This window comes from Talaromyces stipitatus, genomic scaffold (assembly GCF_000003125.1).
Source record: "Talaromyces stipitatus ATCC 10500 scf_1105507295527 genomic scaffold, whole genome shotgun sequence".
NCBI lineage: Eukaryota > Fungi > Ascomycota > Eurotiomycetes > Eurotiales > Trichocomaceae > Talaromyces > Talaromyces stipitatus.
Genome location: NW_002990114.1, coordinates 2,920,917 through 2,947,177, shown reverse-complemented (window position 1 = coordinate 2,947,177; position 26,261 = coordinate 2,920,917). Strand labels below are relative to the sequence as shown.

The window sequence follows — 26,261 nt, the reverse complement described above, 5'->3', positions numbered from 1 at the left end:
TACTAGTCACAACTTACTCTCCCGAGGGACAACATCCACAATCCCACCACTCATAACAACCTCCTCTTCTTGCGGTTGTCCACCATCTGAATCTCCAGATTCAATCTGATGATTCTCACCAAAAAGCAAAAGTTCCCTCCCACCCCTCGTACTCCACCAAATCACACAAAAATTCGCCCTCTCCACATCCATCTCTCCATTACTCAACACCTCCCAGAACCGCTCAATGCATATCCTCTTAATGCTTTCTTCGGAATCAGGGCGTAGAGTATGAATGAGCCGCGCAATCAGCGGCAAGAATTCTTCGAGATCTTCAATCATTAAACTGGGGAAAGAATCGATCATGGCAAGGATTATGCCTGATTTTTCGGATAAAGGAGGGGGTGGATGTTCCAAGGTGGTTTCAACGGATGTTGATGATGGCGGGAGGAGAGTTGAGGAAGATGTCAAAGCGCGTTCGTGCGCGAGTTCAAGGAGTGTGGCGGCGAGAAGGGGTTGGGTATTGGATAAAGGAGATGGTGGTGCGGCGATACGAACGACGGATTTGAATGCAAGCCGAAATTGGCGAACTGATAGGTTTTGAGGGTATACTGCGAAGAGATTATCGACATAAAACGGTAAATGTTTGGCAGTGATATCCACATTCTGTGGCGCCGAGAAAACGGCCAACACGACACTATGCGCTGCTTCAAAAATCTCTAAAAGATGATTATTCCCTCCCGCGGCGAGATATGGTGTTGCAGCGGCGATAATCAGTTCCTCGTTCGCGAGGGGAGGTAGCGTTAATGCGAAATGCTCGGATGTGTTTAGGAAGAAGAGATCGAGACACCGCTCGAGAGGATGGGGAGGAATTTGGCCCATTTCAATGGGTTTGATGGTTCGGAGGAAGTTCTCGGTGAGTTCGGGGTATTGAGCTAAAATATCGATTGCGACAAGGTTCACGAATGAGTATTGCGATGAGGAGCTTTGTCCTGTGCGGGATGTGATGAAATATAAATTTCGTAGAATATGTAATGATTGTACCGCGATGAAAGGTGCAACTATATCGTTAGTATTTTGTGGTGTATCAGAGACAGAAAACTTACCACTGCCAGCAGCTAGCACCCTATCGTTCAGCACTCGGCCCAACACAGCTCGCAAAATTATAACAGCCGAAAACATAATCGACCGAAGTAATCGCCACAAGTCCGGTATCGTAGTTTTCAAAGACTCTGCATCCAAAAATTCCGTCTCTTCAGAAGGGTCGACTTCAGACAACTTGTTTTGGCGCCATTGGACAAGCAATATCCGGACAAAGTCGTTGATAGAACTCATTCCATCAGAGACAATATTCGGATTGGTCACGTTCTCCATGACATGTGCTATCAGTCGTGACAATGGTCCCAACGACGCTATCAGCGGTCGAGAAGATATATCCTTGACGTTCTGGTACGAGGTCGAAGTCGCAGACCAGCCGAATTTCTTCGACACTCCACCTTCGACAATCTCATGATCAATGGCACCCAGAAAATATGCGCTGCCAAGTCCCTCGTTCGAGAAGAGTGTTGCCTGGATCATAAGTGGTAACACTCGATCATAATTGATCTGACTCCGATGCCAATCCGAAAGAAGCTCAAACGTATAATTAAGCACCATAGTAATCGCATACCCACCAATCCCATCGAGACCAATATTTTCATCAAGGGCCAATTGCGTCGCTCGCACAAGTGCAGATTCAACTTTATTTCTCAAATTCCGTGGCAGGCCCTGTCTATTCTGTCCCTCGAATCCGAGCAACACACCACCGAGAAGAAGCACATGTCGCCACCGTGGGGATTTTTCGTCTGCACCATTGATCACAGCTTTGACCCATGCTTCTCGGTCAAGACCACGTCTTGTATACGGAGCGCGAGGTTCGTCGGATGCCTCGTTTTGTAGGATGCCGATTGCGGCAGTGTTGAATACGCCGAGGATTCGGCGGCAAGTGTGTAGGTCGACGGTATGGTCCCATATAGCTGGTGAGGAAAGAAGTTGGGATGATAGTAGAGTTACATTTAAATGATTCGTGAGTATGGCAAGGAAACTGGTTGATGTTGGGAGTAGACTGTTGATCGGTTGTCAGTCGCATTCAGTTTGCACATGATGGGATCATAACTCACGCTAAGGCATCTTGAGGCTCCGAGGCGATCTGTAGCGATCGCAATAGAGTCGCTAGAGAGCGCTCTGTTGCCATGATTATAGATTAGTGAAGCTTGAGCGCGAGAGTTGGTGAAGTCATACTGTATACCAAGTTGTGGAATTATCGCGGACAATGAGCTTCTTGCCGAGGTAAGTACGTCCGAAGCAAAATATGCAAACACATCCACTTTAGCAGGGTACCAAGGAACTTTCTATTATAACGAACAAAAGCCCTTATTTCGTTATATCACAGTAAGTTTCTGATGATTCTCCACAGTATAAGTCTGAGAGATCTCTCTATATTACATCTATACTCTGATAACAGTGTTCACGATGAGTGTAAGTCCCCAACGACTTGACGCATGGGGTCCTGCCCTTGACTTGCTGTCGCCAGAGGAGAAGAAGAGCTCGCTGCAACGCTATACTCCGAGTCAAGCCCTGACAGGCAAAGACATAACAATCGTTGAAGTCATTGTGCAGGCTGTTCAAGATAAACGAAAGTTATGTGATCAGGGAAGGTGGGCTTTCACCACAATCTCCGGTTGTAGGATTATCGTGCGGGATGTTCTTGACAGGATGGCAACATGGGTGAATAAGTTCAAGAAAGTTGGCGATACTCTGAAGCAATATGATCCTCACCATGACAAATATAGTTAGTTAACATTGCACATGAATTACAGAATACAGTGGCCACTGGCAATTGAACTTGTTCATATTGTGGTGATTTACAGTCCTAGTCCTAGGATACTAGGACTGGTCATACTCCAGTAGTTACTGTTATTTGATTATCAAAGGAGTCTGGATAGATACCTAACATGCAATGATATAAAAAATTATAAATAGGTACACATCATATCGCCAACGCCCCTCGGTAACCATGCAGCTTAAACCACCGATTTGGCAGAACCCTTGATTATAGGCTTACATTACAAATATCCAATATGGACCGTCGCAAAGACCTCGTATTGGCAACAAATTCCATCCACATATGAATTAATCGAAAGATAAAACATCGTTGATAGCCACATAGATCCTGGTTTTAGTATATATTCTCAAGGCACGGTACAATACAACATACAAGACACTATGGCCGAGTGGTTAAGGCGCACGCCTGCTAAGCGTGTATCTTCGGATGCGCAAGTTCGAATCTTGCTGGTGTCGACATGTGTATCTTTTTTGGAAAAAAAAAAATATTAACAAAGAGGAAAGTTAATTTATTTTCTTTGTTAATAATTTTTTTTTTCCCTCTAAATTTCTTTATTTTTCCCTTAAATACAATCTTATAAATGAGAACGACCTTCCCTTTTTCAATTATAGAGTGCTAGGAAAATCATGTACGTAGCCCACCGCTCTCGCCGGCTCTGAATCTAACGTAACCTAGCTGGTGACGAATGTAGGCTTACAAGTTACAGCACAAAACCAGGAGCCGAGATTGGGTTGCAAGGCGGTAAAGAACGGACATAGGGTTAGGGTCATTATGTCACGTGACCACAACGCGAAGCTGAGGCGTGGGAATGCGATGAGACGAGTATCTAGTGGATAGCTTCAAGACAACTCTTCTCCTTTCCCCCTTTATTCTCTCATGTCTAGTTATCTTGCTTACCTACCAGAATGGAATCTGAATTGAGCCCTCACAACTAGGTATCATCTAATGATTGCCCATTCCAGCTTTCTCATTTTCGAGAACCAGAACAGTAAACGGAGCTGCGCACTGCGACCATTCCAAGGAGACATATCGATCAGGATAGGACGTCAGTTGTGATAGACTGAATAGTCTTTACTGGTATAACCGTATCAGATCGTTGACACATCGCTCACAGCGCCTTTTTTCTCCAGATACAGTGGTTATCCAATCGTTCAACGTGGATTCATGTCAGTGAATCTATTCGTTTCTTGACTTGTCAAGGCGAGTACCTGATACAACAACACTCTACCAAGGGCCAGCAATCTGCATCCTCCATTCCTATTTGTTGTAGGTAGCGCTCGTATTGAAAAAACGCGAATCTCTCGTGGGATTTGAGTAAACAAGTCTGCGGTGTAGATAATGTCTTTATCAATTGATAGAGTAACAGCCGTTTTACCTTTGCAATCATCCGAATAACATCTCCGCGTAGGTGCAATGTTAAGCGTCGAGTCGGAAAGGCGCGGTGTCCGCTGAGAGAAGTATCACTCGCAATCCAACACGTAATGTTTCCCAGCTCCCAATCTCTAGATTTACCATTACCAACTCCTAATCAACTAACCATGCAGCGTAAACCACTGATTAGGCAAACCCTTATTTATAGGCTTGCACTATGAAGTAGTATGCTATTTAGAAGATAATTAGTTAGCTAAATCTATCAAATCTATATTGACTAGTTCTGCACAATGTCTAATGCCTTGTTAAGAAATTTGCACTCTCGAGGTCATCTCTGTCTATGGCGGTGTAGATCCATTCTACACGGATCTACAGCTATGAAGGGGTGTAAGTTAGCCCTAACCGATGGAGAAATACAGCCATTGCGCTTCAGCCCAACATGTCCAGTCCATCCATATGCTCCTGGGATGGTCAATATGACCATAACTATGTATACGAATGTATACTCAATCCAAAAGAGACTTTCTGGGCAGCTTAAGCAATTTTCTTCACGTTGCTGTACGTGATCAGTGGTATTAATTTGGGGTTCATTGCCAACGGGGAACGAACATATGAAACCAGATTTTCAATCATTCTACGCACCACGCGAGATATTCCTTTGGTCGATAAAGCACATCACCAAGGTGCAGGTGAGCAACTGGAATTTGTCCGGATTCATAGCATATTGAGAAGAGCAGAGATTAGGTATTGATGGCACAGAATGAATATGTCAGGGTTTAGGATGATGTAGAGGATGTACCTCATCATCAAGAAGCTGTGGATAGTACTAGACATGCCAATAGTCGGAATGATACCAGCAGGCAGTAGCACTTACCAACCCACGAGATACATCGAAAACAATCATAATACACATATTTAAAAGAAAAAACATCGATCCCTTCACCTCAAAGAGTTAACTGACTCAAAACTTAATCAACTCCCACCCAACCCCAAAAACAGCCATCCCCCAAAGCGCACCCTGCACCAACCAAAACGGCGCTCCATGAAACCGTCCAACACCATTCGGTTTCGCGGCCGTCACGTATCCATGCGCATACAGGGCACGAAACACAATCCACGCCGTACCCAGAGCGGCAGTGGCATTGGGCCATTTCAGACCTGCAATCAGCATGTACAGTATTGTCTGAGGCATGTTTTCGAGAAGATTGCCGTGGGCGCGTTGGGCGCAGTTAAATTTGTATGCTGCTGGCTATATATCCCTTAGTCAGTACACAGACTTTAGACCTGTGGACTTGGATGACTTACGTTCTCCTTGCATTCTGCAGGTGTCGCGTAGTATTGCGGATATCGGATTTTGGCTGGTTTGCGAAGTGAGGTTACGATATTACCCTGGACCCAGGATAGTAGAGGGATTCCGCCGAGGGCGACGGCGATGACAGCGCTGTCTGATGTCAGGATGTGATTTGTTTACGTGTAGAAATAGATATAGCGGTGTATAACTTACCCATAGTTCTCAGGAACAGTAATGGAAACCATTTTGAGGTTATGGTACTCGAGGATACAATTGTGAAGCTCAAGTTGTTGTAGGGATGATGTCAAACAGATATTTATGCCTAACTTACAGTGACAGTAGCGCCCGGAGGGGGGGGTACGGGAAGACCCTAATTACGCGGGTGCCTTGGCTAAATAGATTGATAGGTGGCCTAATTTACATTCGGGAAGTCAGGAGGATTGGCTTCCGATTACCGAGTTGAATTACTGCTCGAACATTCTAGTCACTATCAATAAAGATAGATAGATGGAAATACACAACTAGATAGACAGATTATGTACTGGTAGGGCACGCTAAGTTACTAATGATTGATTATGATTCCATAATCATAATCATTAGTTTTGCCCCTAAATCATGATTATTTACAACCGGAGTAATGTCACGGTTCTACCGTCAGAGGTTGCATTGGGCAGCTATTCTTGCACCCAGGTGCAGAAGCAGGTAAAAACGGCGAGATTTCACAACACTAAGGATATCCCTGGGTGTGGCATTTCGATAGGACGCGAAGGCTGTGACGGCGTAATGAGGCTGAGGCGATCGGTATACTGCCGGGCGGTGAAGGTATTGACGGGAACCATCACGGTTACCGAATTAGGAACCGACGCACACGGGATAGTATTATACGGGGGATTTAGTGTCGCGAGTTTGCTTTCTTCTTCTTCCTTTTCTCATGCTTGATATTCTCAGTAGACATGCTCCGGCATGGGGCATGCCATGAAGCAAGCCCTGCTCAGGTGTAATACAGGCCTGCTCCCCTGTAGATAGTTTCTAGCTCTCAGCTCACGTCTCGTTAGTTTCTATGCCATACATTTTACCCGGATTCCCTACCCCCGTTACAAGTAAGTTAATAAGCTTTATCCGTTGTCCGGCACATGTTCTGAATTTGGTAGCTAAAGGTATTCAAAGCAGGCTCACAAAGATGCAAAGAAGATTATCAAACAGATGAGCACTAATAAGAGGGATACCTTTCAAACTGAAGATACTAGCTAGCTATACTGGCGTCGACACACAGATTCAAAAGGCGGCAAAAGCTGGCCGAAGGGCCTTATACAAATACACAAGGAAGATGGACACCGAGATCCTTATCATATACTCTACTACTGTCCTAGATTATATTCAGCTACCAGATTGCTGGACTTGGGATTTTATTACCCGCGAGAATAATCATGATTAAGTTATTAATCATTAGTCATTTATCATAATCACAATGATTATGATTATAATATTTTGGAATCTCATAAATCATAATCATCGATGATTATAATTATGATTATGATTAAAATCATAATCCTTGGCGTGCCCTATGTACTGGCCATCTTGCTAACACTTCCATACTTGGCTGCCAGGCGAAAAAGTATAGCAATGCGCCCAAAGGCTGGCCTACTAGACAAAACGTCACCCAGAATACCGAATTGCCAATAATCCTGGTAGTCGGATCGTCCATTCGTTCTAATGGGAGAGTTGCGGAAATCAATGGAAGTTGAAACATCATACCTGCAAAGGCGACGCCTGCGGAAGTTAGTATATTTCTTTCAACAGCCTATTAGAGACAGAGCATACCGATGAGATTGTGGGTAGGTATTCCCACAAGCAACTCATGTAAGAGAGCAGAGAACAAAAACACCATAGTGCTCGCTGCAAACGGACTCCATCCCCTTCCTACCAGCGGAGAAAAAATGTGTCTTTTCATAAACAAGTACACAGGCTTGTTCCAGGACCGCCAGTACATCCCAACACTCCAGCTATTCCACCAATCTGAATAAAATTCGCGATCGCCGAAACGCATGACTTCGGCCAACGCGTTCAGGAGTGATTGGAATAGCGCATAGAATCCTGCTAGCCAGATCACGAGGGATATTGTCGATAGTTTCATGATACGCTCAAGGATGGAGGTGATGTCCAATACGGCAATCTTGTCGAGAGAATTGCGAAGTACGGGAGCAGCATATTGAGCCGAGGTCAGCCAGATAAAGACAGACAGCACGACAAACTCGACGAGCCGCTTTCCTACAAACCCCCAGCGGATATGCGCGGTTCGCGGGTATACGGGCTGATAAACCAGCGTAGGCGCAAGCCAGAAATAGGTCAAGTTGCCCACAGTAATGTTCTGAGGGTATGGACACGAAGAGTAAATCTCGGGAAGCTTTGACTGCTCCGATGGATGTAGCATAGCATGTCGTAGATCGCGATTGGTGAATGCGTACGAGCAGTTCTTCAACCATACGATAATAGCATGCAATTCACATATAGTTCCAATACCGGGATGGTGGACATAGTAGTATACCACGAAATTCGTCACAGCCAGGCACAGCGTGGCATTGACAGTATGCGCAAAAGCGATAAAGCGCCAGGTAAGCTGGAAGGTCTGCTGTTCCTTTTCTGTTTGCGCAGCGACATTGTCACTCTTCTTTTTCCGGCCTATAGCTCCCTTGGCCTGTTGCGCAGCGGCCAGTTCGATGATATATGCCACAAAGAGATGACACGGAACGAGCGCAGTGAGTATAGAAGCGAGGAAAAGATCGTTTTTTCTGTAGTCGTGGCATTTTATACAAATAAGGACACCATACTAGTGACGTCAGATTATAGCTTCATAATTGACGAGTGGTCTTACCTTCATGAAATTCTCGACAACAAGTCTGAGGTTCATAACAACTAGACAGAGTCAGTATCATCCGGTGAAATGAAGTGTTCGGGCATACTCAAAACAATAACCATCAAATTGCGAAAGCCAATGAAGCTCGGGTTGACTGTAGAATCCGTGCTTAGACACGAAGTCCGTAGTGATGAATGATATGCCGCAATATGTCGGTATTTACTGCCCCTTTTCTTCTCCGATGATGTGCTCGAGACATCTTGCAATGGTGGTGACACTGTCGCACTAGTACGTTTCCCATTGGCGCCGTAAGTATTATGGCGGGCTGTGCCTGGCACATCCACACCCGTGGTGATGGTCGCCTGCGTCACCATGAGCATCGTGACAACTGCGAACAGCAAGTCGATGCCTTGATATAATTGAGAAACGATTGATCCGATGCAGAAAATAAGAATATTCTTTCAGTCTTCGATCGTGCTAGATAAAAAGCCCCGGATTCCGTCTCCAAGCGGAATGTTTTCACTCAGTGGCGACAATTAGCATGTGATAGTGGTCCCAGCATGTCTGGAACGACTCGAGTTTGTATGATTGAAGCAGAAAAAAAAGAGAATATATAATGAAAAGAAGCAGCAGCTAGCTTATATATTGGTAAAGATAGCTATAATAGAGGAGGGGCCGAGAGGGGTCTGGTCTGGAACTGTTTGACATACATGGATAGTTGATAGCTTGATAACGCCAAAGACCTGTGAGGCCTGAGGCTCCAGCGCGTGCGGTGCAGGAAGGCAGCTGTTGGACGGGCCAATCAGACCCCTGCTCCGCCAAGTGGTCGGTGCGCGCGCCTTTCCGCTCTGTCGCCAAAAGCTAAACAGCTTAAAGAGATTCATTCAACCTCATCAAGAACAGCTTATTTGACTAACAACAAGTCAACATGGCTGCTTATGAAGACGGTGGTGATGGCTTCTACGGAGGCAGGAGGACTTATGAAGGCGGCATTGGACTTCCCCGAAGACCAAGTACTTATTCGATCATCCTTGGCTATTGATCGTAATTGACCTGCTCTTAGGACCCGTCACGGACTACGGCTCATCAGTTGTGCAATGGATGCGGACGCGAAGACCAAGATACAAGGGAGCTCACCAAATGGAAGTCGAAAGGCCGAGTCTGAGTTACACCGTTGATGTGAGCTTATCGTCCAATGCGATGGGTCGTTTCAGCTGCTGAGTACGATTATAGATGCTTCCGCCGTTAGCACGAATTCATTCCCCCGCCGACACGATACCTGTCCGACACTTGCATCAATCTATCGGAAAATCAAAGAAACCTATAACTGTAGTGAGATGGACACCCGAAGGTCGAAGATTGTTGACTGGCGGCCATACTGGCGAATTCATGCTGTGGAATGGAACGGCATTTAATTTCGAGACGGTGATGGATGTGAGTGAAAACGGTCGAGACATGGTCATCCATGCTGATATATCGTGGGGTAGGCCCATTATGATCAATTCCAAGCCGGCGTTACGTCCGCTGCATGGTCGCATAGCCACGACTGGTTAATATCCGGTGGACAAAAGGGAGATGTCAAATATTGGCGACCGAATTTCAACAACGTCGAGACCGTGGATGATGCGCATCACGACGCCGTTCGAGATTTGGCATGGGGTCCGAGCGACACGAAATTTCTTTCAGCTTCGGACGATACGACATTGAAAATCTTTGATTTCACTGCGCGAGCTTGCGATACAGTGTTGACGGGCCATAACTGGGATGTGAAATCCTGCGATTGGCATCCGACCAAAGGATTGTTAGTGTCAGGGTCGAAAGACCACCAGGTCAAGTTTTGGGATCCTCGAACCGGGAGATGTTTAACCACTCTACACAGTCACAAGAATACAGTTACCACTACGAAGTTCTCTCGAGTGAACAGTAACCTTCTCGCTACGTCGTCACGCGATTGCACAGCAAGAGTATTCGATCTTCGGATGATGCGCGATATTTGTATCCTTCGAGGACACGAAAAGCCCATATCTTCATTGACGTGGCATCCAGTCCATAGTTCATTGATATCAACAGGCAGTGAGGACGGTTCACTGTATCATTATCTATTGGACGAACCGAATCTTCCTTCAGGCCATGTCCCTACTGTTGCGCCTTACGATAGCAATGATCCTCTCAACACTCCGCCACAGGTCATACACCCCGCACACCGCATTCAGTACGCCCACGCTTCAACTATCTGGTCCTTAAACTGGCACCCGCTGGGCCACATATTGGCCTCCGGTTCAAAAGATAATTTCACCCGTTTCTGGTCCCGAGCTCGTCCAGGAGAAACTGCGTATATGAAAGACCGCTTCCACATTGGTGAAGAAGCCGCCGAGGCACAAGGGACGTGGAACCGCGGCTTTGGGAAAAAACAGATGCGAGAAGAGGAGGAGCAAGAAGCACAAGACGAAGCGGAGGGACTGGTCGATCAAAAGACTGCTGCATCAAGTCTTCCTGGTATCCAGGGCATGCAACTGCCAGGTATCTCATCGGATGCTGGGCCATCGGGATTACTCCCAGGTATTGGCAATTACCAGCCACCACCACTGCAACCCAACATGTCGATGCCTGGTATGGATGCCAACTCCTTGGCTTCAATGATGGGAGCCGCATCACAAGCATCCTATCCAGTTCATAATACCGGTATTCCCGGATTTATGATGAATGCGCCGACGACCGCTACTCCACCACCACAACCTCCTAAACTGGACCCAAACCTGAATTTAGCTGCATTACAGAAACAATTGATGGCGCAGGGAATCCAGCTTCCTCCCAATTTTGCTAATCCAAGCGCATGGCATAATAGTTGATGTTACCGCAGGCGGTTATACTTCAAGCGCTTGACGTATCAAGTCGATGATATGGACCTGGTTGAATTGGCGTTGGTATGCGATACAATGGCGAGCAAAATTGATGGAAATTGCATCGGAGTTGGCGTTATATATTTTGAGTCGTGATGATGTATGAACAGGTCCGGTAATTTCGGAGGCTGATTTGTATAATAATATTTTTTCGGCGAATAAGTTCCAATGGTGAGCACTGGTCGGTGAGCCCGTCACATAGCTGCTTGCATAGGAAAACTGGAAATAATAAGAACCAAAACATTAATACAAGCCCAAACCAGAGGAATCCACGTCGTCATGGAGAAATTGCCCGCTTCATAAACCCAGCCGACACTGTATTAGCATACGTTAGCACCATCCCATATATGAAGGTCGAGAGACGAACATCAAACCAACTAAACTCCCCGCCAACAAAGCCTCAAACACCGACACAAGCATATAAGCCACGGGCACAACCCACATCCACTTAATATTCCGCCATTGTACTGCGACCGCAAAACTTGCTACTATCGCGTGGGCGCCGGCGTACAGGACCAAGGTCCAGTAGAGTGTGAAGCGCCAGATGTCGGTTAGATGGTAGAGATAGTTTTGGGATTGGGGGACGCCGATGATGGGGACGTAGAGGGATGGGAAGGCCGGGACGGTGTAGTCTATGGGTGCTTGGTCGCTCATTTTCTGTTTTGGGGCCGCCTGAAATTCTGGTCTTGTTGGTATTATTGGGGTGGTTAGAGAGGCATTGTGGATGTCTTGTGACTTGTTGTCTGTTGCTCGTGGTGAGGTGAAGCTCTGAAAAGGTCAGGGTGAAGCAGTTCTCCACTTGGTTTATTACGAGACGGTATCTGAAAATGGTAATACGAATATATATACCCTGACAATACGAAAGTTATGTATTATTGTCGCTAGCCCTACCCTTGTCTGTCTCAAGTATTTTCCATGTTAACTTTGTACATAAGTGGACTTACTGGACTAGCTTTGCTCAATCCAATTTACATGGTTGGGTGATCGTTACTCATCAATTCCTTTTTGCAATTGCGAGGTGGGATGCACAGGCCCATGCATGTTCCTGTAGCAGGCCCTAATATGACCCAGAACCATATGGGAACAGGAAGATGGCACTCTCAGAGTTTCAGTTCTCAGATAAGATACATGCAAGTCGAACTCGTCTTTATCAAGAATATAAGCAGCTTCAATGGGCGTATATTTCATACTCAGGTATTATTAATATCTTACATCCCTATTTTCACGTGCGACATTGTAAAATACATCCCATATTCCAAAGATAACAATCAATCTTTCTTGGTCTGCTCCTCAGCGACATCAGGAGGTTCATCCATCAACAGAGACTCTGCCGCGCCTCCAGCCAGCATCAACAAGCACGGCATCAACGCAAAAATCGCCGCCATAACCCCCAGTCCACCGAGCACAATCGCATTACTCTGCTCATACCATTCTCTCCAGATACTCCACCGCTTGTGCAAGACCGTCCATGCCGCCAACTCTCCGCCGAGTAGAAACACCGCGCCCACCAAGCCAATGGACAGTCGATAGCTGGTCTGATATGGGACTTTATAGAGTCGCATTGTGTATTGTGCGCAGACAAAGACGATGACTGTGAAGAAGAATAGGATCGTGGCCTGCGTTTGGCGCTGGGTGAAGTCCAGTGTAGGGTAGGTCAAGACCAGGCTGCTTCCTGCTAGAGGAAGACTGCAGATGAATGTTAGGGTTGAGTAGTGGAGAGCGCCGCGGATAACGTAGAAGGACAGTAGGATGTCCCATATTATATCGAAGACTGCGTCGAGTGTCATTTTGAAGTTGAAGATTTCTCGTTTGTATGTTTTTTTTTTGTGATATTATTTTTCAGATACGAAGACATCAAGAGAATGGAGGCAAGATATACAGTTGAAATAGTCAAGATTTAACGTCACGCAACTTATGATGCTGGACATCATACCATTTGGATCGGATGACGACAATACTCCCTCTTGACCTCGGAAACCATTCCCAACGATACTCAGCTGACTAATTCAGCCAGAAATACCTTCCCCGGATCATTTCGGCGAAGATAGCGTTGGCGAGATTTTCAGGCTGTTTCCGGGGCCTCTCCACTATCATCATAGCTTAACTCACAACACGAGGGCGCTCATGCAGATGCGCCGATACATTTGCAAACTTCTACGGGCATTTACAAGAACAATCCAGAGGAGAGAATTAAATAAATGCTTGCTGCCTAAATAGTGGTTTAAAATGACGCTTCTGCTAGACGTACACTTTCCAATACCTGACCCTTGACCACACTAACCAGGAAATTCTCGCCGTTATTTCCCACAGCATGCACAATGATATTATCTCCATACCCACAGTCCGCCTGACCAGGACCGGCTTCATCGTAAGCGGCAAAACTATCCTTTGACACTCCATCTCCGGCGTCCAAAAGCACTCGAAGCGCAGACTCGCGCGCCTCGGAATACGAAGTAAACACCCCTTCTATGTTGATATCCCGACTTTCTTCGTCTTCCAATCCGGACTTGATCTGAACGACATAATACAAATCTGCCGCGATTCTGCCGTCTTCATGGTTGGGAAGAGGCTTGTTGATGGTGTTGGGGGTGGTAAGGACGCGAACACGGTATGTAGACCCGGCCGGAGCCACGGCATGGACGACTTGACCGTTCACGTTTTCGCTGTCGCCAATCTCGTATTTTTTGAACCATTCGAGTTCGTAGCCGGCGTCAAAGAGGCATTGATGCGCAGCCTTCTTTGCGGACTCCAATGAGACGTATGTGCCGGTGATGCGGAGTTTTTGGAATTTCCCATTGGGGTCTTTTTGTAAATGGGACGTCACGAACAGGACGTGATAGAGTTGGTCGGGAGTGGCCATTTTTCCTTCTTTTGCTGTTTGCTTTGAAAAGTTGAAATTGTTTATCGTGAAGATTAATTGTGTATAAGCTGTTGTATAGAATATGGGGGATCCATTCGGGGTCTTTGCGGGGTCTTATAGACTTGCCCTAACCTTCATGAATGTCTGGCTGTCATCTCGCCACACCAAGTGGCGTGATGCCAATGCAAGGTTCTGGATGCGTGTAAAGTCTATGATACAATGAATGCATACTCCTTCTGGCCGTATCCGAAATATCACCGACGACTCTTACAATAATTTCAGCCAGGCACTGTTCCAGCTTAGAATCCTATAGTTCGGGGACACGGGGAGAGGGAGAAGCTACCTGATTCGGCAATTATTGGCATGAAATCACAAACTATCCAAGGAAATTAGCTTTTCGATAGAAAGCAATTGCATTATTAGCTTCAAATCATTCATGATGGTCATGCTAACAAACAGCTCAGTATCCAGATTATCTGCTGTGACGCATGATCAAATATATCCATTGCTATCACGAATCACGAATCACAGCCGCGCCAACAAAGTACGAACAAAAGCCGGTCATTCCCAGAACGTTGTCAATATCATCAGTGACGCCGCTAATGGCAGCGCTACATTAACCGGGGCAAGAGCTCACCGTTTACTGCGGGATTAACCGGGCATGCGTGCATATGGACTGGATCCTGTGTCTTGGAGTGTGCAGTGTTAGTAGCTAAAGCTTCCAGGCGTGGAACCGATACCGTCTGCCCAAAGTCCCATACAGCATCGCGAAGGGTAGCATGATTCTTCTGCACGTCGCGAAAGTCTGGAACCAGGACACTTGAAGTAATCAAGGTGGGATTCACCAGAACCCAATAAGGAGGATTGGCCTTGCTGGTGCTGCAGCTTCCGGGAGACTTGAGACAGGAACAGAGAGCATTGAACCATACCCAGCAACCTTTACAGGGCCGATTCTGATCTGATCCGCATGCTGTGGGGGCAGCCATTATTAATTAAGCTCGGCCTGCGAGACCGAGGCGAAGGAGGGACAGCCGGCGATGGCTGGTCCAGCAGGGCATTTTGTGCCACAGGTAATGTTACCACCGCGGCAAGTCACAATTACCGAGTTGCAGCAGGTTTGAGATGTCGGCCGCAGTGCAATTGGGTAAGCTCATTATCTCCCGGCCGAAGGCCAAAAGGAGGAGAAGCGATTTTCGCCAGTGCATGATGAAGGTGTATTGTATCTCTAGTTTTCGATTTTACATGAACCATCGCTTGCTTCCGATGTTGTAGATATTTGTATAGTTATCATACTATGGACTCGTCATCTTGATATCTCGCTTACCATTCGACACGATCCAGGCCATGGTTGAACAACGGTGATTACTTTATAGCTATGGATAGCTAGATCGATCTTTATTCATAGGTCTAATATATGGACGATATTTAGTACCAAAAAATTGATTTATTCTCCAAAACTCCTGAATCGCTAAGATAAAGCTTGTATTGCTGAGAAAGGACTAGATCGCGACTTAGGTCAGATCTGTGCATATCCCAGCCCACCCCAACATCGTACCTGTGTGACAGACATGGACCATGGAAACATCTTCTGGCACATTCCTAATCTTACAGATCTATCCCCGGATCGCCTCCGGACAAGAAGTCAATGACTCATACGGCGATTGACTCCATATACTGCCCCGGACATCACCTGTTGGCTAGATCACATGTGTTATACCACAATCCAGACCCCGGAATAGCTCGCATACAATTACCAAAAAGCCTCTTCTTTGAAAAGGCATAATGCTCCGATATCACACGACATTTATCCAATCGATATGTGCTTTTGTTTATATTAATAGGTCAGGGATCTCGATGATCAGCGCCATTTCTCCGATCTCAATATCATCAATAACAAAAAAAAAAGCAAACCAATCAACCACAATGGAATCTTCAAACTATCAATATCAATACCTTTCGCCTGGTTCGCAGGCATCTCGCCGCATCATCGAGGAGTCATCCTATGCTACAACGCCGGAAATCTCCTCGGGCGAACAGACTCCCATCTGCGGACAATGCACACACAAAAAGCACGATTTATGCAAACGCTCAAATATTGCATCCCTCGATAAAAAATTGGACAAGATTGCCAAACCGCCAGAAATAAAGCTGCCCGAGGGACCAATTCGGGAGAAAGGAGCAATGACCAAAACGGCGAGTCGGACTCAAGAACATCATGCAAAGATTGCAGCTTAAAAAGCTAAACAAGGTGAGTACCAGCATCATTAAAGTTCTCTTGTATTGTAATTAACCCTGGCTATGTCCATAGAAATTGTGTTAGTTACACGGAAAGGTGGCGGACGGATGAGGGAACGCTGGTTATGACTTTTCCATGGATCATACGATTCTCAGATCACGCAAATGGCGCGTGATCAACATATTTTAGATAAAAAGGCATCGTAATTGACAGCTCAGTTCATTGTAAACAAATCCCGCGATTTAATATCCCATCCTTCTCACAATGCCAAACGAAAATCCGCTTAGAATTGTTGTAGTCGGCGGCGCAGCTGCTGGCATGGCCGCCGCAGTCCGTTGCCGTCGACTTGATGAACGTGCTATGATCACAGTCATTGAGAAAGGACCCTACGCGAGCCATGCCAACTCCGGAGTTCCGAATGTGCTGGATAGTGTGATCGAGGGAGATACAGCTTTGATTCCGCAGACTCCTGCTGGGTTAAAGGCTCGGTTTAACTTGGAGTTACGCATCAATACCGAATTGATTAGCATTTCCAAGAAAGAGAGGACGATTTTGCTGAAGTCAGTAGATTCAGAAGAGAACGTGTATCATCTTTCATATGATAAATTGGTTCTGGCAATAGGCGCAGATCCGGCCTTGCCAGAGATTGAGGGAATCAAGGGTACACGCAATTTCTTCACCTTGCGCAAGCAAAAGGATCTACAAGCAATCAAAGCCTACATCTCGAAACATGAGAGTCGGCGAGCAACCGTAATCGGAGCAGGATTCATCGGACTGAGGGCGGCGGAAAGTCTGTTACGGCTAGGTCTGCAAGTGACTCTTATTGAGGCGAGTGACCAGATCCATCCGGCATTCGACAAGGACATTGCGCACTACTTGCAGACAGAACTGAGTTCCAATAAAGTGCAACTATACCTCGGGACAACAGTGCAGAAACTCGTAATGATTGACGCGGATGATGATTGCTCTCATCTTCAGTTGGATGATGGCTCTGTTGTAGCCACTGATCTGGTTGTTGCTGCTATTGGCCTCAATCCGAGAGTCAGCATTGCTCGAGCCGCCGGGTTGGCTGCCAAACGAGGCGTCACTGTTAATACTTTTATGCAAACTAGTGATCCGGATATCTATGCAATAGGGGATATGGTTGAAACGGAGAATAGACTCGCGCACAGCCCGGGAATCTTGGCCCTCGGAGGACCAGGTAGTCGACAAGGACGCCTAGCAGCAAATCATATCTATGGACAAGCTAGTGCTTATGCAGGAAATGTGGGAACCTTCATTTCCAAAGTCTTCAACCTCACTGTCGCCATGACAGGAATGTCTGTGAAAGCCCTTCGGCATATCGGATACAATCCGCAATGGGTGACTGTCCATACGCCAGATCATGAAGGCTATTATCCTGCATCGAGCTTACTTACTCTACGCATCATCTTTGAACCGTACACGGGACGCCTGCTCGGGGCTCAAGCCGTCGGCAAGTACGGCGTTGACAAGCGCATTGACGTACTCTCAACCGCACTTCAGGCTGGCATGTCCGTGTTTGACCTAGAGCAGCTCGAACTCTCCTATGCGCCGCAGTACGGTACTGCAAGGGATCCCGTGAATGTAGCTGGCTGTGCCGCCGGTAATATTTTACGACAAGAAGTTCGCACTTTGCATCCGAATGAGCTCGTCGGTCATACATCAGAATGGCAAATCATCGACGTCCGCACAGCAGAGAACTATACTCAGAGCAATATTCCGTCATCGCGAAACATTCCCCTGGACACGCTGCGAGAAAACCTAGATAACATTGACAAAGAGCATCCCGTCCTAGTCTACTCCCGAGTAGGCTACCACGGATATATTGCTCATCGGATATTGAAACAACTTGGATACGAGGTCGCTAATCTCGATGGTGGATGGAAACTGTGGGTGTCAGGGGGTTATCAGACATCTTAAACACGTCACGTTGATTTTGTAGCCCTAAGTTTGTAGCCTGCAAGGCGACACTGTGTCAAAATCCATAGCTAAAACAACAGCTTAGTTCCACCTTTTGCATGTACTGTAACACAGAGAGAAGAGTGATTAATCGTAGATATTATTGAGCAATGCTGACCATGCGCTTATGATGAGAAGCCTCTCTCACCGCGCTGGTCCAGGTGATTAAAAGGGGCTTTAGGGTTAGTGTGTCATCACTTCTCTCACTCTGTTGATGCTGCTTCACAGCGGTCTACTACGACATTGAAATCAAGAATCATACTCCTAGATTAATGAATGGCCATAGTAATTGAAAGGGTAAAATCCTTATCTGAAAATCTGTACGGGAATCTGAAGCCCATTCGCTCGCTTAGGGATGGGGTTAGACGCTAGGGTTAGGTCAGAACTCCATATACGGGGGTTACAGCCCTGAGATAACCCTAGGGTATTTGTGGTATGGACCTGACTGCTAAAGTTCTCATTGTCGCGCTCCTATATCTATGCTTGAGAAGAATTCAAAGGTCTCGACTTTATAACTAGGCAACAACATCCCAGGTCACTCCGAGTTCCGAGTGAGGGGAAAGAGGAGACAAGCGGATCAAATCCCGAGATAACTAAGCACTGCTTATCTCTCTCCACTTCATCTTGCAATCTGGGGAACAATTTCCCATACTTGCGTTAGCTGAAGTAACCTCCTCCAAGGCGATACATGACTCCATCATTCCAATGCGGCCCCGGCAACGTTTCACACGTACCAAAACAGGTTGTCTCACCTGTCGTCAACGAAGAAAGAAGTGCGACGAAGTCAGGCCGGTTTGCACCGCATGCGTGCGGAACTCGCTGACTTGCTCATGGCCATCACCAGAGACAGAGCTAGACAATGTCTCCGAGACGTCTTCGGTAACTCGCCGGCATAAAGAAGTGCTGATGCCGACAAGACAGTCTCAATCCAGTCCGAGCATCTCGAACCCGGAAGAATTCATGAAAGAAGGCATCGACGCAGGCTCGTCGTGTTCACCGTTCTCCTCAGCTTCAGCTTCACCAACAGTGTCAATTTCAGTTACAAGATCGCCGGCCCCATCGTTCTCCTCGATTACAGCATCAAAAGTATCGTGCACATCTGACGCTTGCGAACCGCAATTGTTCCTGTCAGTCTTTGACACAGCCGGCGGTCCATTGCGCAGCTATAACTCGCGGCTTCTTCTTCAACATTATATACAGCACACTTCTGGTCTACTTGCAGTGACTCCGATGCAATACAATCCTTTCGTGACACACGTGCTACCTTTAGCTTATTGTGATGATTTGTTGATGCACGCGGTCCTCACCTTGAGTGGTTCCCATATGAGCTTCGCGAACCCTGATGCCTCCGGCATCCAGGAGTCGACATGGCAGCATTATGCTGTCGTGATCAACCAACTGCTTCGCGAGTTTAGGGACATAACGTCGGCGTCACAAGAAAAGAGTCTCCATCTTTCGGTAACCCTGTTGGTACTATGTCATGTCGAGGTTAGTTGAGAGATTGAAAGCGTGATGCCATCCTGTGCACTTGACTAATTGATTATCTAGATTATATCCGGCAACCTTAAAGGCGCGATATTTTCTCATCTACGGGCATGTCGACAGCTCATCCTCAGCCTTCTTCAAAGGTCCCCTCCTAGAATGCAATCGACCGATCAGGAACTTCTAGGGTTTGCCCTAGAATTTTACGCATACTTTGCCCTGATGACCAACATTACACCCTACGGCAAAAACCAAGCTCACACGATACCGTTAGACAATTTCGTTACCTCGCTTAGTCCCCTTCATGAATATAGTACGTTTGGCGCTCTAATGAGCTGTGGTCATGACCTCTTTGAAGCCATTGCGTCAATTTCCCAGTTATTCTCGCAACGGCTTTATGAGCAGCACAGGCAGCAAGCCGAACCATCAGCACCGACCATGGCGATGTACGAAGCCCTTCTTGTATACTTGAGTAATTGGCAGTTCACCGGGCCAACCAACAAATGGTCAGATCCTCGTGAACAGACATGGGCCGGTGAAATATATAAGAACGCACTTTTAATATACCTCAAAGCATCAATATGCGGGTCTGTAATAGATAATCCCAAGGTTATTTGCGAAATTCAGGAACATGTCGATGAAATTCTGCAGCTCTTGACGAGACTAAATTGTTCTCCTTATGGAACTATTATGATGTGGCCATGCATGATAGCCGGGTCTTGTTTGATCAAAACGACACAACGAGATTTTATGCAGAAAGCCCTACGTACCTCACGGTGGAAGATGTGTCACGTCAAACAGGCGGCTGAAATCTTAGAGAGTCTCTGGAGGGATAACGTCAAGTGCGCATTCGGCCCCTACGGATTACATTATATTATGCAAAAGCACGGTATCAGCTTCTGCATGGGATAAATCAACCATTCAAACATTGAATCATTGGATGCCTTCAAGGATGTCTTATTATATTCCAGATTTATTTCTTCACTTCTAGTGAAACCTTTCCGTGAAATCTTCCCCGGAAACGTACTCGTGCTGATCATATTCATCAAGAGCTTCCTTGAGAATAGCGGCGCCCTCTATAAGATCATCGATTGGCATATTCAGGGCGAGGCTTATACGCAGTCCATCGGGACGTGGGTACGAAAACAATCCTTTGCGGCTGAAAATATTCCAGTCTGTACCAACACTAGCGAAATAATCGATTTCCGAGTGATTCCAGTTCTCTACAACAGCTTTCCGTCTCTTCTCAAGCTCGATGCTGTCGGATTAGTCGGTTTATTCCAGGCCAATCCTGAAGAGTGTGTTACTAGGATGAAAAGAAAAGAAGTGACTAGCAAGATTGTATCTATTCCGTTCTCTCCTCTCTGTTCATCAAGTTTCAAAGCTGGGTTTTATAAACATCTTTGGCGGGGTGATTTGTGAGCTATCATGAGGGGTAAACATTGGGCTGAAATCTAGGTGCCCAGATATATGACCTAAGGTGCCTTTTTAGACCCGTAAGATCGAACATTGAATCTCTCTGCCTCGTTTGTAGTCCAGATTATCTGACAGATGCCACGATTAATCAACTCTTTTGGTCAAGGACCTCGATTGCCGCCGTCGCAGCAGCTATGGCCCACGGTGGGAAGGCGAAAGTCGATGCCATCTCATACGGTTTGACTAGCGGCATAACGGCATCCATGCCTATAATGAAGGGTGCGGGATAGCACCCTCCGGTTAGAGATTTGCTCATCGTCAATGTCCGGTTTGTAGTCATGCCCCAAGTGATGAAGGACAGGAACTTGTCCGTCTTTCCCCGCACTCTGACAAAACTCGTTGGCAAGAATATTTATGGCACGGAGGAAGCAGCCAGATACGCTCCAGTATGAGAGACGCTTAGAAGCAAGGCTGTTGCCTGTGTGGCCGTGTTTGTGTGGAGGTACTACTTCAATGTCAAGAAGAATTTCCTATCCTCAACTCTCGATCACTGCTCTTTCAAGGAAAACCTTGAACAACTGCTCTTCCGAAAGGAAAAGAAAAAGGAAAAAAAAGGGAGGAAAAAGTGAATCACAAAATGTTGTATTTGGGAGAAGCTGGGCCGGGCCTTAAACTGCTCGGCAACTGCATCTTCCTCAACAGTCACGATGCCCTGTTTCCCTATCTCCTTCTGCATCATTTATCTTAGTCAGACTGATCGCAGCATTCTTATCTCGTTTCGACACCAAGCCATACTTATACTCGGAACACTTATCGCCCTTACTTACGTCGCTATAGACTCAATTTCAAATTGATAGAAGTCATAGGCAATAAGGACCTTCTGACACTCAATCGTTATCAAGTTCTACTTGAACTAACATTCTTATGCGTGAGCATTTAAATCACCGTAGCAGCAACATTTTCAGTCTCATAAAGACCTCCGTATAGCACCTCCGTATAGCACCATCTGATCATTTCATGATTCGATTCTCTAAGTCCTTGGGACAACAATTCCTGGAAGTGGACACTAGAACAATCAGCGCGCGTAGACATAACCAATGAGCTGAGCGCGCCTAAATAAATGTCCTCCTGACCCTCTATCAGCGCGCGAAACTTATTGCTATAACTATCAGACTTTTGCCTAAGCGGCTTGTTGTATCTATGCGCTATTATCCGCCCTGTGGAGTAGAAGTCTATATGAACTCTAATGTCACGGATATCCAAGCATTCATCCAAAGATGTTGATTAATCCAAAGAAGATACAGGGTGTATGCCACCAATGCCCACCAATGCCCAAGCTCAAGTGCCCACATTCCCTTCAAACTTTGCGGGGGTATGCATGCTAAAGCATGTTCATGTTTGTTACAATTTCATTAGTCGATAGGGACATTTTATCTGCGGGGTAGTGGTGCTTTCATGTCCTATTTACCTATATATTGGTTAGTTGAAGGCTGGGTGTCGGTTAACTAAGAATTTAGCCCTAACTTGGTCTATTTTCTGGGGTGCTGAAACTCCGTGTCTACAATCCCAGAACTCTGGGTCTTTGTGTCTGCTTTTTGATGGATACTCAGTCAGTTCCTTACCTGAATCAGGTTATTACACAGTTTGCTCTGTACACGCTGGGTGCCGTTGCTATGGTTTACGTCTGCGTCTTTCGAATGAAGGAAACAAACTATTTCTTGGAAGAAAATGTCATCGTACCGGTTCACATTCAGCAAGAAAAGGGTACGATGGAGACAGAGATAGAGGTAGCGGAATGAGAGCTCAATGGGAGCTGAGCACGAGCTGAGAATGTGGCTTCTCTTGGTCAGTAGTGGTTCGAGTTTGGACAAGGGAGGTGACAACTAACACATGTCCTAACTGGTTGTGTAGCAGTTATGCTCCATACTTCCAAAGTTCTACAGTAGAATCTGAATATAACGAAAAAAGGCCTATTTATATCTATACCTAGATACTGATCTCAGCTTTGATTGCTCAAATATGGAACTAAAGAGCATCCCAATTATCAATACTAAGATATGTTAATATTCAGAGTGCTCTTAAAACCTAGTTTCTAAGTATTTAACTCAGATCCTGCCCAGGTGAGAGGACTTCCTTTCGTAATAGGAGCCAGGGTTCTCCTGTACCTAGGTATTCCTATGGCCACCTAAGCATACAAATCTACAAATCTGTTTCTGTAAAAGACTTCCAAGGTTCTTATTTGTGCAAGACCTGTAGCACTTTATACAATGAAAGAAAAGGAGATTTTTTTATTCAATCAAACATATAAAACCAGAAAACTAGCAAAATTTCCCCCTTTTTTGAGTGTTATAACCTTGACTCAGTGGCACTGGGCTGTGCAGTTGTTCCCAAAATATCAACGACTTCTGTTGCCGCGCGCTGCCCTGAACTGAGTGCCCCTTCCAGGTAACCTTTCCACTCAAATGCGGCCTCTCCACCGGCAATGTGAATGTTTTGAAAAGGCTGCCGGAATGCCTGACCGTATTTACTCAACATCCCCGGTCCCATAACACTGGTGGGCGCTCCGCCGATGAATTCCTCCTTGGTCCATTCAACGCATTTGTATTCGAGCACACTGCGCGCCTTATCAGCAAGCTCAGGCCCGACGAGCTCTATAAGATGCTCGATAATAGCCTCTTGACGACCGAGTTTGGACAGTGCATGCCATTTTGTGGCTCCATCGCCGCAAACAAAGAGAGCTAGACTGCTCTGATCTTCGTCACTAATGTCCCAGCTCATGGATATAGGACCAGTATGGCTCTGGAACTTTCCAACGAGTCCAGCCGTACGCCACCAGGGCTTGAGATATGTGAGGATAACTTTTGCATAGACACCAGCCCGGGTGTTGCTAACAAGAACCCTCTTTTCCCGTGGCAGTGGTGGAGAGAAGTCGATCAAATCGTACGTGTTGGTTGGAACTGCGAGTATAACTTTTTTCGCTCTAAATTGCTGACCGTCTTTGGTGGTCACCAAACAAGGATGGCTACCGCCCTGATATTGGCTAATTTTGCTAACGGGAGTGTTTACAAAGACAGATCCGTGAGGCATCGACTTTGCGAGTGCTTCGGCGATAGCGGATGTTCCTAAACCGGAAATAATTTAGATTTGTTTGGGGGTAGAAGGAAGATTGACTCAGGGAAAACGAAAACCACGGAATACGAACCTGGCTTTACTTTCAGTGATTGTGCACCAATTTCGCCTTCGCTGATTATGCTCTCAAACCCGAATCCAGACTGGAGGTAATCTAGAAAATAGTGTGCTCCAACTTCGTGTGCCTCTCGGCCTACGACAGTTCTCGTCAAGAAGCTGCAAAAGTCGTCCAGCTCGCTCGAAGGCTCAACACCTTTCAACCTGGCCCATTCGTCAAAAGCAACATCCTCCTCTGCCTTGATATCATCCCATTTTCTAATATTCCGCTCGGCGATGGCTTCCTTGAGGATAACAATGAACCTTTCGAACTGCGTTGATAATTTTGGATCTTCAGTCTAAAAGACAGAGATAGAAGTTAGGTCAACAACTGCTGCTCTAGAGTGATAGATGTGTCTCCTTACCAATGCCTCCAAAAATGCTTTTCTATAGACCTTGCCGTTAGATGTCTGGAAGACTTCGTCACCAGTTACATACTGTTCTATAGTCTTCAATTTGAACTTTTGAGTTAGACTGTAGATCAGGGGTTGTGTGGTTTTGTTTATCCATGTAGCGCCAAGCTCAACATGGCCGTGACCACTTTCTAGAGCTTGCGTCCAGCTGCGACCCCCAATCCGGTGCCGAGCCTCGAGAACAGCAACCTTCAGGCCGGCCTGTGAAGCTTCGTATCCGGCCATCATCCCGGAGAATCCGCCTCCAACAACCACAGCATCAACCTCAACCGGAGGTGTTGGCCAGACTTTCATCCCAGCACCGCTCGACCATGGCTGCGACAGACCGCTAACATATGCCACCGCTTCTATCTCAAATTTTGCCTCGGGAGTGGCCAGCTTTGGTACTGGCACCAAAGTGGTAATCGGTCGATATGTGACACCATACTCTGTAGTGAAATATTGGAGGTATGGTTCTATGAGCCCGTGACCCATAGTGGAACTGTCCCAATCCACTGCATACCAGATTATCTTGATTATGTCCTTGGGCAAAGCGCCAGCAGCTACCAATGCGCCGGCCAGATTATCCATCGCCTGTTTGGCCTGCTCCTCGAATGTTTCGGGCCATGATCCGTCTTTCCTCTGGGCTATGTGACCTGAGGTAAATATGAGACGACCAGCTCCATTGCAAGATACAGCATGGGAGTAAAATGGCACCTCTGGCTGAAGAGTACTATCAACAAAGGACGGATTCGTAGTCATGGTCATGTTCGTCATCTTGTCCGGATTGATACTCGAGGCTTCTTTTGTCGGATTTGAACTGGAGAATATTAACTTTGGGGATAACAACTTAGTAGATCTGAACTGCATAATTACGGGTTATATATATGTCAAAATAGAAAAGTAATTAGATATTAACTCAAACAGAGGGGCTTCAGGGTTAGTGCTATTGTTATCCACCTTTTGTAACCCGGAGCGCGCTTAGATAGCCTACATATGTACACTGTAGCATAACCACCGATTGCAAACTCGGAGTAGTGAGCTTGATATGCCTCGGATTACTTGAAGCAATTACTATGAAGCAACTTATCGAATCCACCTTGATAGAGGTATGTCTCGGGCATGTGGCGGGAACCGTCCATGCATACCAGGATACATGATATGATCGTTGACTTATCGCGCTCAGCCTGCGCGTTTAGATAAGTCGGGTCTCGGCTTTAGTTGCGTGAATTGTTGAGACCCAAGACAGTTGCATGTACTCATTAATAGCTCATTACCATATACGTCTATAAGGCTGGATTCTAGGCATTAGCTGTTATGTTACTGCAGAAAATGAAACAAAAAGAAGTCATTCATGATCCACCAGATCATATAAGAATATGAGCAGACCC

General features: G+C 46.2%; 12 protein-coding genes and 1 non-coding gene across 13 annotated transcripts; 5 read left to right on the top strand and 8 right to left on the bottom strand.

Annotated features, from left to right (window-relative positions):
- Positions 1-6: 6 nt before the first annotated feature.
- On the bottom strand, positions 7-2,212 carry TSTA_091130 (peroxisomal membrane protein Pex17, putative; the record flags this gene model as incomplete). The annotated part of the gene is made up of 3 exons (XM_002478790.1): positions 7-1,040; positions 1,086-2,083; positions 2,139-2,212. The coding sequence occupies 3 exons, from the start codon at positions 2,210-2,212 to the stop codon at positions 7-9; spliced, it is 2,106 nt and encodes a 701-aa protein (XP_002478835.1).
- A 278-nt stretch (positions 2,213-2,490) lies between these two features.
- Positions 2,491-2,861, top strand: TSTA_091120 (uncharacterized protein; the record flags this gene model as incomplete). Its single annotated transcript, XM_002478789.1, has 2 exons — positions 2,491-2,809; positions 2,845-2,861. The coding sequence occupies 2 exons, from the start codon at positions 2,491-2,493 to the stop codon at positions 2,859-2,861; spliced, it is 336 nt and encodes a 111-aa protein (XP_002478834.1).
- Positions 2,862-3,237: 376 nt separating this feature from the next.
- Positions 3,238-3,318, top strand: TSTA_091110. The gene has a single exon. It is a non-coding gene; the product is annotated as a tRNA-Ser (tRNA).
- Positions 3,319-5,195: 1,877 nt separating this feature from the next.
- Positions 5,196-5,770, bottom strand: TSTA_091100 (glutathione S-transferase, putative; the record flags this gene model as incomplete). The annotated part of the gene is made up of 3 exons (XM_002478788.1): positions 5,196-5,483; positions 5,540-5,675; positions 5,739-5,770. The coding sequence occupies 3 exons, from the start codon at positions 5,768-5,770 to the stop codon at positions 5,196-5,198; spliced, it is 456 nt and encodes a 151-aa protein (XP_002478833.1).
- Positions 5,771-6,923: 1,153 nt separating this feature from the next.
- TSTA_091090 (diacylglycerol O-acyltransferase (DgaT), putative) lies at positions 6,924-8,759 on the bottom strand (the record flags this gene model as incomplete). The annotated part of the gene is made up of 4 exons (XM_002478787.1): positions 6,924-7,295; positions 7,347-8,352; positions 8,398-8,438; positions 8,486-8,759. 4 exons carry the CDS (start codon positions 8,757-8,759, stop codon positions 7,069-7,071), a joined length of 1,548 nt encoding a protein of 515 aa, XP_002478832.1. The 3' UTR covers positions 6,924-7,068.
- A 548-nt stretch (positions 8,760-9,307) lies between these two features.
- Positions 9,308-11,228, top strand: TSTA_091080 (WD repeat protein; the record flags this gene model as incomplete). The annotated part of the gene is made up of 4 exons (XM_002478786.1): positions 9,308-9,392; positions 9,443-9,558; positions 9,613-9,813; positions 9,867-11,228. 4 exons carry the CDS (start codon positions 9,308-9,310, stop codon positions 11,226-11,228), a joined length of 1,764 nt encoding a protein of 587 aa, XP_002478831.1.
- A 245-nt stretch (positions 11,229-11,473) lies between these two features.
- TSTA_091070 (uncharacterized protein) lies at positions 11,474-11,933 on the bottom strand (the record flags this gene model as incomplete). Its single annotated transcript, XM_002478785.1, has 2 exons — positions 11,474-11,594; positions 11,647-11,933. The coding sequence occupies 2 exons, from the start codon at positions 11,931-11,933 to the stop codon at positions 11,474-11,476; spliced, it is 408 nt and encodes a 135-aa protein (XP_002478830.1).
- A 614-nt stretch (positions 11,934-12,547) lies between these two features.
- Positions 12,548-13,066, bottom strand: TSTA_091060 (uncharacterized protein; the record flags this gene model as incomplete). The annotated part of the gene is made up of 1 exon (XM_002478784.1): positions 12,548-13,066. The coding sequence occupies one exon, from the start codon at positions 13,064-13,066 to the stop codon at positions 12,548-12,550; it is 519 nt and encodes a 172-aa protein (XP_002478829.1).
- Positions 13,067-13,500: 434 nt separating this feature from the next.
- TSTA_091050 (uncharacterized protein) lies at positions 13,501-15,125 on the bottom strand (the record flags this gene model as incomplete). The annotated part of the gene is made up of 2 exons (XM_002478783.1): positions 13,501-14,153; positions 14,777-15,125. 2 exons carry the CDS (start codon positions 15,123-15,125, stop codon positions 13,501-13,503), a joined length of 1,002 nt encoding a protein of 333 aa, XP_002478828.1.
- Positions 15,126-16,639: 1,514 nt separating this feature from the next.
- TSTA_091040 (pyridine nucleotide-disulfide oxidoreductase, putative) lies at positions 16,640-18,384 on the top strand (the record flags this gene model as incomplete). The annotated part of the gene is made up of 2 exons (XM_002478782.1): positions 16,640-18,291; positions 18,339-18,384. The coding sequence occupies 2 exons, from the start codon at positions 16,640-16,642 to the stop codon at positions 18,382-18,384; spliced, it is 1,698 nt and encodes a 565-aa protein (XP_002478827.1).
- Positions 18,385-19,678: 1,294 nt separating this feature from the next.
- On the top strand, positions 19,679-20,749 carry TSTA_091030 (uncharacterized protein; the record flags this gene model as incomplete). Its single annotated transcript, XM_002478781.1, has 2 exons — positions 19,679-19,843; positions 19,904-20,749. The coding sequence occupies 2 exons, from the start codon at positions 19,679-19,681 to the stop codon at positions 20,747-20,749; spliced, it is 1,011 nt and encodes a 336-aa protein (XP_002478826.1).
- A 75-nt stretch (positions 20,750-20,824) lies between these two features.
- On the bottom strand, positions 20,825-21,518 carry TSTA_091020 (uncharacterized protein; the record flags this gene model as incomplete). Its single annotated transcript, XM_002478780.1, has 2 exons — positions 20,825-21,012; positions 21,407-21,518. 2 exons carry the CDS (start codon positions 21,516-21,518, stop codon positions 20,825-20,827), a joined length of 300 nt encoding a protein of 99 aa, XP_002478825.1.
- A 2,081-nt stretch (positions 21,519-23,599) lies between these two features.
- TSTA_091010 (mao-A, putative) lies at positions 23,600-25,647 on the bottom strand (the record flags this gene model as incomplete). The annotated part of the gene is made up of 3 exons (XM_002478779.1): positions 23,600-24,375; positions 24,456-24,777; positions 24,844-25,647. 3 exons carry the CDS (start codon positions 25,645-25,647, stop codon positions 23,600-23,602), a joined length of 1,902 nt encoding a protein of 633 aa, XP_002478824.1.
- Positions 25,648-26,261: the final 614 nt, after the last annotated feature.